At 36.3% G+C, this 11,635-nt stretch overlaps 1 protein-coding gene across 1 annotated transcript; it reads left to right on the forward strand.

The window, feature by feature from the left end:
• The first annotated feature begins 565 nt into the window (after nt 1–565).
• On the forward strand, nt 566–6,926 carry LOC108983829 (serine--tRNA ligase-like). Its single transcript, XM_018955601.2, has 9 exons — nt 566–887; nt 1,016–1,086; nt 2,765–2,926; nt 3,003–3,108; nt 4,039–4,232; nt 4,573–4,676; nt 4,760–4,943; nt 5,559–5,738; nt 6,406–6,926. Exons 1-9 carry the CDS (start codon nt 755–757, stop codon nt 6,613–6,615), a joined length of 1,344 nt encoding a protein of 447 aa, XP_018811146.1. The 5' UTR covers nt 566–754; the 3' UTR covers nt 6,616–6,926.
• The last annotated feature ends 4,709 nt before the right edge of the window (nt 6,927–11,635 follow it).

Below are 11,635 nucleotides of genomic sequence, written 5' to 3' on the forward strand. Positions count from 1 at the left end.
GGGAGAAATTTTATTTTTTTTGTGAAAATGAATGAATGAAATATGAGGGTTTGAGTTTCATTGTTGGATTTCAAAACGAACACGACGTCGTTTTCTAACGTGCCCACGTAGGACACGGATACGCACCCGTTCCCCAAACCGGTTGCGAGTGGAATTTTTGAAAAAATATATTCTCTCCTTTGATGTAATTAAGAGTAGTTTAGTTACTTAGAATATTTCAATATATTTGTGAAGAGTAATGAAATAATTTGAATTAAAATATTTTATTAAGTTTTGGAAAAGTAGAGAAAAAAATTAAATAAAATATTATAAAATTAGAAAATTATTTGAATATAATTATTTAAATATTCTTTTTGTTTTGAAATTAAAAAAAAAGTAGAATTATTTTTGTTTTGTTTTGTTTGAAGTTTAGAAAAATTATAATCATCAGATAATGATTAGATGAAAATTTTAAAAATTAAAAATTAAAAAATATTTTATTTTTTTGATAATGTTTGAGAAGAAAATATTTTAAAATATTACATAACAGCCCTATAATTTCAAACGAATCAAAAATCCGTAAAAAATCCGATTGTTCTGAACCGGGTCAGGGACTCAGGGTAGCTTGAACCCGTGTCCCAAACAGAAGCTTTATTCTGAGTTGAGTTTTCATAGGTAGGGTTTTGTCTCGTAGAGTAGTACACTTCCTGCTGGCTCCTGCTTTGTTCTACGTTCCATTTCCGTAGTTGCAGTCATACATTGGCAGAGGGGGAGAATGTTGGACATCAATATCTTCCGAGTAGAGAAGGGTGGCAACCCCGATCTCATCCGCGAATCTCAACGACGCCGTTTCGCCAACGTCCAGCTCGTTGACGAGGTCATCGAGCTCGACAAAGAATGGCGAAAACGTACCGTTCCTACCTCCTCTTTCTCTCTCTCTCTCTCTCTTGCGCGCGCTATATTTTGTAAATTTAGTAATGTTCCTTATGGATTTTTTTAACCTTTTGTTTTTTAATATTTCGGTACTGATTTTTAGTTCAATTCGATCTCGAGAATCTTCGAAAGGATCTTAACAAGATCAACAAGCGAATCGCACAACTTCGAATTGTGAGTGCTTCATACTTTTCCTTTTCATTTGTTTATGATAATTTTTTCCCGTTTTGGTTGTTTTTGTTTCTGGTTATTGGAAATTAGAGCGTAAAAAAAACCAAAAAGGAGTTACTAAATCATCTTGATGAAAAGCTTGAAACATGTTTTGGTTTATTATCCATATTGTTGGAAATTTGTATTATGCTGTGAATGAATCTTTTGTTAACAATTACGAAAAGAAAAGGAAAGGAAGAAAAGTATTTTTGAGATATATACCCTTTAATAATAGTAGTTCGAAGAAAAGATTTCTGTAGAATATGGCTGTCCTGTTCGAAACAGGACCGTTTTGGTGAGGACACATTTTTACTTTGGGCAATGGAGTGCGAAGGATGGGACCCTATGGACACAGATTGGTACCACTGCACGTTGAAAGGCATGCCTTTCTGGTATAAACCAAAGAGAAATGATACTTGCAGTCGTGAGCGTGCAGTCGCCGTGCAGTCGCTTTGAAAAAAGTGAATAAATAAGGAACCCACCTGAAAAGAAATTAATTTTTTAATAGTGGACCCCACTCTTTTTCAAAGCGACTGCACGGCGTTTGCGCATTTCACGACTGTATGTAGCATTGCTCTAAACCAAATGATGGATAATATTTCTTGTATAAAAAAAAGGATCTTGAAGGTCTAATAACAGAAACATTAAGTGAAAATACCAATGGTTGTAATTGTTTGAGGATGTGCTTGGTGGGATGGACATGGGGGTTGGTCGTATTTTTTTTCTTGCTTTATATATAGAAAATGGAAAATTTTCAAACGGGCATGTGTAGGAATACGGTTTATGTATGCTTACAAATAAGCCAATCTATATGGGATTGTAAAAAGAGTAAAGCTATACCCAAAGCCGTTACACCACACACCCCGTATGGGCTTGCCAGCATGGCTTTTATTTATTTTTTTAAAATGCAAAACGTACAGTCTGTGATTCCCCCACAGTCTCTCCCCGAGCTTCTCCCCTCCCCTCCGTGCATCTCTCTCTCTCCCCCCACCCCGCGTGCCCCCGAGCTTCTTGCCTTCCCCGTCTGCGTTTCAAGGCCCCCTGGTAATCTTCCATGAGTGACTGAAATTATGATTGTAATATAACTAAAGGAGGTCCCACAGATTTCTGTTCTTATGTAATGGAATTTATTGCCTTTGTTTTTTTTTTCTCAGTACCTATTCAGGAAGAATATCCTAAAATATCCAAAACAAACAGACTGGGGGAAGTAGCTCGGGGAGATTTGCACTGCCCGCCGGCCGCGCGGGGGGGGGGAGCGGGAAGAAGTTCAGACTGTGCGTTTATGTGGGATTGTAAAAAATGTCATCCTCCATCCCATGGGGTTGCTCGTATTGTTTTTTTCTTGCTTTATATACAAAAAAATGGAAAATTTTCAAGCAGGCATATATTAGGGATACGGTTGATGTATGCTTGCAAATAAGCCAATTTATTTGGTATTGTAAAAAATGTCATCCTTATGTTGAAGAGTTAAGGAATCCAGAATTTGAAATTTGAATTATATTAAATATGTATGACCATAAGCTGTTGGACTTAATATTTCTTGAATATTAGTAATTTGAGTATTCTGTTTTTGTTGGGTTTTTAAATAAGTACTTGGGTTCATTTGGTATGAAACTGAATTGTGATTTTGTATGCAAAAAAGGCTGGTGAAGACACCACTGGAATGATCAAGGATACGGAAGAAAACAAGAAGTCAGCCGCAGAGGGAGAAGTTAAAGTTCGGGAAGTTTTAAAACAATTGAATTCAAAATTAGAAACCATTGGAAATCTCGTTCATGATTCTGTTCCAATCAGCAATGATGAGGTATATAACATTTTTTTTTTTTTTTTCATTTTACCTAGTGCTTATTCTGATATTTGAATTGGTTATTGTGATGTAGGCAAACAATGCGGTTATCAGATCATGGGGTGAGAAACGGTTGGAGCCAAAACTAAAGAATCATGTTGAGCTTGTTGAGCTCCTTGGGATTGCTGATTTAAAGAAAGGTATTATATTGTTGTCATCCAATATTAAGGCAAAAACTTCTGTTCTAAGCTTGAAAGCATTAAATCTTATTGTAGCAACATATAGTGTATAACTCAATTTATGCATGGGTTTGACACTGGTTCTCTTGTACTTTTTATTGTTTTTTTTTTTTGGTTTTATTCTTGCTAACGTACAATTAGTGTTACTGTGTTTCAGTGGAGTCACCTCAAATCTGCATCAATTGAGGTCATTACTTTTTTAACACTTCCTTTGGGTGCTTCTTCTGGTTTGACATATTTACACTTTGTGATATGACTATTTAGAAAAGGAAAAAACTATTTTTGTGTACACTTTCTGTTAGAAAAGATGTATGGTAAATGTAAAAGCTTGTATATCTTGGGTCTGATTTTATTCATTCTAATTTGATCAGCTTTCAGATTTGAATGTCTAGACACTTCTAAGAAAATGTAAAACCGTCAATTTACGACATTGGTGGTGGGCAAGTTGTTTTCTATTCAATGAGATTAGAATCTTATAGTGTGCAATAAGTTACTTTGCTAACTCAATTGCAATGTCACTGATATAATGTGGTCAGCTTTGTGAGTTTGTAACAACTTGTATTTACTTTGTGGAAAAAGTTTTTTTATAAGTTATCTAAGAATTGAATAGAAAATACATAAATCATAGACCAAGTACACAAGAAGCATACAAGAGGAAAACGTAACCAGAAAGTGGAAAAAAGATAATGGCAGAGCTTGGCCATTGTAAGTTTGCAGTCTCATCCTGTGCGCTTTTGTCCCTTCACTTTTACTGCCTGGATGTATTTCTCCGTAGTGTGATTGCTGGCCTTCATAGCGCTCAAACTGTTTAAACAAATTATATACTCGTGTTAGTTATATCTGTTGTGGAACTAATTTGATTCCTAATCCCAATATGCTTCAAATTTGTAGGTACTGATGTGGCTGGAGGTAGAGGTTTCTACTTGAAAGGAGATGGAGTGCGTCTTAATCAAGCTCTGATCAACTTTGGTCTTGATTTTTTGGAGAAAAGAGGATATACACCATTGCAGACTCCATTTTTCATGAGAAAAGATATCATGGCAAAGTGTGCTCAATTAGCACAATTTGATGAAGAACTTTACAAGGTAACATTTGTACACTTCTGCAAATGTCTTTAATACTATGGCCCTGAATAATTGTTTTAAATGTCTAAGCTTGCTTATTTTGGTTTTATTTGGATGCAATGTTGTCTATTTTGAGTTTTTACTTGTTACTTAGTAAACGTAAAAGATCCATAAGTTTGAGAATCTTTCAGTGGACCTTTCATGCACCTTCTTGTCACGGCTGGCTAATTCTTCATAGATAAGAGTGTGTTTGTGGCTGAGTCTTACATCAGAAAAAAGATTAATGCCTCATTTAGATTCTTTTCCTGCAACATATCGTCAGGTGTATAAGCTAATTGTTTCAGTTGGCTGATTGTAATAGGTAACTGGTGAGGGTGATGACAAATATCTGATTGCTACAGCTGAACAACCACTTTGTGCATATCATTTGGATGATTGGATCCATCCTTCTGAGCTACCCTTAAGGTTGTAATATCTTGTTGAAGCCTTTTCATGTGTAGAAAAGCATGGTTGTTGACATTTGTTAAGAATATTCATTTTTTTTCCAGATACGCTGGTTATTCATCCTGCTTTCGTAAAGAGGCTGGTTCACATGGTCGAGATACTCTGGGAATATTCAGAGTTCATCAATTTGAGAAGGTTGAACAGTTTTGCATTACTGGCCCGGATAACAATGAATCTTGGGCAATGCACGAGGAAATGATGAAAAACTCCGAGGATTTCTACAAGATGGTATTATGATTATTAAGAAAAATGCTAAATGTACTTAAGAAAAACTTACTTCTCCACATGTCAATTATTGATATGTTGAAAATCATAAAATTTGAAATTCAAAATTTGAATTTCAAAAGAAAACTAACAAAATGAGTCCTGTAAGTAAAAGTGTAAGTAAAACTGTAAGTACATGTAACACTATTCTATTATTAATGCAATCTACAAGACAGTATTATCTTCATAAATACTTGTATGCATTTAATTTTCCATTTCCTTGAAAACTCTTGATTGGCATATCAGACTAGGTTGGTTATTTGCATGTCGCATGACCTTGGAGACCCATGAACAAGTTTTGATGGTCCAATTTCTGTGTTTTTTCTTTGTTTAGAGACTGATGTATTTGTGTTTCATGTGTGAAATTGCATGTATAAGTGGTGGAGTAGTTAAATATTTTTGTGACTTCTGGACTTGTGTATTTAAGTGACACAGGTTGAACCCTTTTCTCTCCCCACTTTGTGTAGGAGAACATGGGGTGCGATATAGGAATTCCCCTTAGTGACATGATGATCATTCTCAATTTAGTAGTGCCTTGCTTTTTAAGTGCCGAATCTGATTCATTTCTCTACATTGCAGCTAAACATTCCATATCAAGTTGTTGCTATTGTTTCTGGTGCTCTCAATGATGCAGCTTCCAAGAAGTATGATTTGGAAGGATGGTTTCCTGCATCTCAGACTTACAGGGAGCTGGTGTCCTGCTCAAACTGTACAGACTATCAGTCAAGAAGATTAGAAATTCGATTTGGGCAGAAAAAGGTGATCCTGTAAATTTATTTTATTATGTCTGAGCCAAGCCATAGGGTAATCACAAATTCCCGATTGCCAATCAGGGTGCCTTTATCAACAGCAATATTGAGTATATCAGTGAAAAAAAGTTAATGGGAACATACAATTGACAAAAATATTTCTAATTGAAGAATAAAAACTTTGAGAAACTTCAATGCTGTAATTAATTAATCCTTAAGTCTAGTAATTTTAATTCATCTCCTATCATGTATAAGTGAATTTTCCCTCTTTAATTTCGTGCTATCATCCAAAATTTTATTTTAGCCAACTAGGACAGTACTAATTACTTTGGAATTTTGGGCCCAAAATGAGGATGGTCCAAAGAATGAGAAAAGATATTTCTCTTGGGTGCTGTAGTCTTTAAACCATGTCAAATACGATAAACATCAGGTTTTGTTTGCTGGTACAAAATGGATTGTATGCGTTCCTTCTAGATAAATTGTACCTGGGAAAATTCTTTTTTCTTTTTATTTTTCATCAAATAAATCGTACTTGGGAAAGCGAATTCCAATCTTAACAAACTTTGATTGTAAGGCTGATAAAAAAAATGGCATGCAAGAGCTATTGAAACCTTGATTGACCCTTTTCCTTTCTGAGATAATGCTTTTCTTGCCCATTAATTTTTGTGCTGTTGCAGAGCAATGAGCAAGCAAAGAAATATGTTCACTTATTGAACTCGACACTCACAGCAACAGAGAGAACAATATGCTCTATACTTGAGAACCATCAGAGGGCCGATGGTGTTGAGGTACCGGAAGCCTTGCGGGAATTTATGGGTGGAAAGACCTTCCTACCTTTCAAGAACAAGCCAGCCGACGAAGCCAAAGGGAAGAAATCAAAGGCCTAATTCATTGTTTAACTAAACCTTTGACTGAGAGCTAGATGGGAAGTACTTAAAATTTCAATGTTATTATCCACCCCAACATTATTTTTCCGAAAAAAAAAAAAGAAGCAAAAACAATGGGTGGAAACAACATGAAATTAGATTGTTTTGATGCATTATTGTTCGGAAATTGGAAGACCGAGTTTGTGATCTTTGTCTAGAAGCTGATTTTGCGATGGGAATAGTTGTTACCTAAATATATATTGGATTTTATCGATTTGTATACCATTTGAAAGCTTGCATTTGTAGCAAATATGGATGTATATGTCCAGAAATTTGCATGAGATCCATTTTCATAGTTTTGGAGATAGAAAACTATCTTCGAATCTGACGAGAGAGCCTATAAATATCCCCGTGGCCTGAATCTAACTGCTTCAGCTCAAACTATTTACACATGATATCATGATCTTGTGATGAATTGATTTGTAGCATGTTCTGGTAATATTTTTGCGTCCTATCGGTAATGAGTCTGGCCATATATGTAGCACAAATCGAAATCGAGCTAAGTACAAGTGATACTATAAATCTAGTATTTCTGAATCTGCAATTTCTCCCCTTTTGCAGGACACGAAAATCCATTCAATACGGTCAAGCTGGCCCACAATTCACTTCAATTATGAAACTGGTTGAAAAGAAGAACATGATTTGGAACATTGGTTCTAAAATATGATCGAGCGGTGCGTAAACGTCGCATAATCATTTTTAAAAAATTAATTTTTTTTTTTCCATATAGATCTCATGTTTTATTTAATTTTTTTAAAACGATAATTCACGATTACAAATATCTTTTTTCTTAAAATATTGGGAAGAATTTTAAATCCCTTCTTTCTGAAGCATAATGTTCTTATAACTTCCTTGCCAGAAGTCAATCTAGCTAACTATTGAAAATTAGACTTTTTGAACTAGAGTCCGTTTAGAGGTACACTCTCTTATGCCTTCTAAGATCAAATGTATAGAAAAAAAAGCGTCACATCCTTAATTTGCTCATTTAATTGTCTGTCATGCATCAATTTATTTGGACAATATAAAGATATTTTTTATGCCAATTATTTGCGAATTTGTCTTACTGCAATGCGTGTAATTCATTGCTTGTTTTTTGTCCAAATGCAATCATACTCCTCCCTCGTTTTCCCTGCTGAATGATCGATTTCCCTGCTTAGGATACCAATCTCCCACCAAATTATGGAGGCCTGGGGCCATTTCAAGAAGCTCTCGATGTGATCTATGGGGATCACATTTTGTTAAATTTCAAGTTAAAAAAGGAAGTGATGTGAATATAGATAACTTGTGGATTAGCTTAGAAAATAGGGCAAAAAGTCTTTGAGGTATATATGTGAACGGAACTACTGAAATTGAGAAAGCCATATATGATGAGTAATGTTATACACTACACTCTCATCCTATTTTGATCATACTAAGTAGTACGTGGCACATTTATCACCATTAGATGATAAAGAAACATCTTACTTAATAGGATGGTAGTAGGGTGTATAGAATTTTCCATATATGATATATATCTCTGAACAGCACAAAAGGAAGTTCTAACTTCAAGGAGGCAGCCTTAGTTCTGCAATGGTTTGTAAAGACTAAGGTTTTGAGAGAATATTTGGCATTTGTAATTTATAACTCAATTGATCAAAACAATAAACATAGTGATCAAAACAACGGTGTAGGCAATCTCATGACACCGTTATTTTGCACTAAAATAACATACATGCAATGCATATTTTTTAACCAAAATATAGTCTTTTTGATTTCCTAACAAACGTTTGTAAAATTACAGAGTATTATATGGAAAAACAAACATCTGTGCTACCATTCAATCTTGTTGTTTTATCATGCAGAAGCTCTGGATCAATCTCCCATGTGATCATGCTCAGCAAGTTTGATTGTGTGTATATATATATTATATACAGCTCTAGCTCTGACAAATTCACCTTTAGATTTTTACCTGTTGTGTAAGGGATCGGGACAAGAGGGTACTTGTCTATTGCTGGCTGCAAAAAAGCCCTGATCATTTGCCGCATTATTAGAGCCTTTCTTCAAAACTTGAGACTTGTCTGCATTCTCCACCTTCTCTTTTAGATTTCTAGCCCCCAAAGCTTCATGGTGTAAAGCAGAAATACTTAAGAAAATAAGTAAGAGGCACCCTACTTGAGTCCTTGAGATAAACATGGCTTCTCAAGATCTAGAAGAAAACTGTCTTCTTTCCTTGCTTTGTCCCTTCTAATTTAACTTCCTCTTAGAGCTGAAGACAGAAAAGGATGAAGATCAGTTAGAGAGAGAGAGAGAGAGAGATGCTGAACTTGTGAGTTGTGAGAGAAGTTGGTGGTTTTGGAAGGGGGAGAGGAGTGTGGTGTATTCAAAAGGGAGTGAGAAAGGAAAAAGATTATGGTCAAATTACAAAGCATGGAAAACGAGGGATAGAGAGAAGCTGAAGTTGTAGTGCAAATTGGTTGGTTTTAAAGGGAGAGTGAGGGGTATATTATATAATTTATATATATATATATATATATATATATTCCGAGTGGGTGTGTGAAAGGGGAAAAAAAATAATATTTTGGTCAAATTGACAATTAGGTTTTATTTGCTCATCTCCAAGACTAAACAGGAATCTACAGAACTTCCGGAAAGAGCATGATCGTCAATGAAATGTGTTTGAGTTCCTCAACTACCAGTCCTCTGATCAGTCACTCAGTCTATGCCTGCCAATAATACTCAACTTCCAACACAATGCCAATATATAATCTAAACCAAGTAATGCAGCTAAAATATTGTCTCCCAAAGTGCCTCATTTTCAGGATCTTAGATTTGACTTTTCCTTTAGTTGTTATTGTTTTCTTCATTTCTTCTACATAAGTCTTAAATGCTAACGTCCATGTTAATGCAGTTCTCTAGGAATGTCTGTACTTCTATTTCTAAATTATGTTTTTTGTTTCACAAACTCCGGCGCTTGCCTTTTGAAGTAACAACATAAGCTTGTTAAAAGGTTTCTTTAGCTCTGGCTTTGTTGGGGTTTAGGTCTCATGTATATAATATATTTTTCTTAAGTTTGTTTGATCCTGTTTTGGACTTTGCTTATGGCAGCTGTTACATTGTCATGGTCTCCTTTCTTTAGTATGTAATCTTTAATGTTGGGAATTTTTTTTTTTTAAAAAAAAAAAAGAGGACGGAACCCCAAGTTTATTAATTGCCCTCACTTGTAGCGGAGGAAAACCGTGGTTACAGCCCAACACCGGGTGGTTACATAAAGTCCGAAGCCCGGGTGTCAAAAAACCAAACTAAAGGACAAACACTTACTAAAATAACCATATACATGGTAACCTGCAAGGGAGAAACAAATCACAAAAGAGAGTCAAGAGCATAACCAAACCAAAGAAGGGGTTACCTGATACAAACCTTACCGGACTCGTAGATGTGGAAGATCCAATTTGTCCATGCGAAAAAGACCTCTTAAACGACTAGGCCAGGTGTGATTGTCAGACCATTCCGAGTTTAAACCCTCAGCCCCACACTTTGCTAGGAAATCTGCCACTATGTTACCTTCGCGAAAGATATGATGCACAATATAATCTAACCTATTCAGGTAATCTTGGAGATCGTCCCAGTAGTCTTCTAGGTACCAGGTGTAACAGTCATCCTTAGTGATCCAATTTACAAGCAATTGGGAATCTGTCTCAATTTCAATACGGCGAAACCCAAGGGTATAACATCTGCGAATTCCTTCGAGAAGGCTTCTGAGTTCAGCAAAATTATTAGTACCCTGACCCAGAGAGACCGAATAAGCCAAAAGGAGACTGCCATTCTCATCCCGAATAACTCCCCCAGCACCAGAAAGGCCTGGATTTCCAAGACTACTGCCGTCAGTGTTAAGCTTAACCCAACCCTGTTGGGGCCGAGTCCATCTTACCACCTTGACCCTCTGTGGCTTGGGAGGCAAAATTGGGATCTCCAGTCTATTCAAAATATCAATGTCCTTTTTGGAAACAGTGGAGATTTTCATAATCTGGTCCATGATACAGCGGAGCCAAACTTTAGAAGCATGCCAAACCGACTGAGCTGTATGGCCCTTGTCCTCATATCGGGCTTTACAACGTCTCTCCCAAAGTTTCCAAGAGACAATAGAGGGGATAAGGCCAAGAATAGTACGTAACTGAGAGGAGCTACCCGCGCGGCGAAACCAGAAATTTGTCTGTTCCTTCCAAGTGAGGAACGGAGGCATGTGGACCCCAACTTGAATAGCAGCTAGCCGCCAGACATGTCTGGGGAGATCCCCTGTGCAGAGAACATGATTTAAGTCCTCAGTATGGCCCTCTTGGCAGCAGTTGCATTTGGAAGCCATCGAAATGCCCACCATCTTAATCTTTTCATCAACACTGAGACAATTATTAGTGGCCTTCCACATCATGATGGACATTTTCTTAGGGAGATTTGAATGCCAGATCCACTGGGCCCAAGGTAAAGGAGGCGCCCGGACCCTAATGCAATTCCAGGCACTCTTGGTAGCAAAATTTCCATCCGGATCTTTCAACCAAACCAGCACATCATTGCCCTCCTTTCGTCTAGCCAAGTACTCATACAACTCGCTACCCTTCTGATGACCCACTAAGCCATCAATGATTGTCTAACCTAATCTCTCTCTCTCTCTCTCTCTCTCTCTCTCTCTCTCTCTCATTTTATACTTTCTTTGTTTCCTTTTTTAAGCTATATGGCCTTGTTGAGAATGAAGCCTATAAAAAATTGCATTATAATATAACATACCATGTCAAGTCATGTCAGTTTGTGAATTTATTTTTGCGCTCTCAATTTATACTTTATTTGTTTCTTTTTTTTAACAATTTTTAGTGTTTTGTTGACTTCCATCATTTATACTAAGAATTAAGCATGATCTAGCTATATGGCCTCATTGAGAATGAAGTCTATATAAAATTAATTACAATATACTGTACCACATCAAGTCATGTCAGTTTGTGGTTTTACCTCT

Source organism: Juglans regia, chromosome 11 (assembly GCF_001411555.2).
Source record: "Juglans regia cultivar Chandler chromosome 11, Walnut 2.0, whole genome shotgun sequence".
Taxonomy (NCBI): Eukaryota; Viridiplantae; Streptophyta; class Magnoliopsida; order Fagales; family Juglandaceae; genus Juglans; species Juglans regia.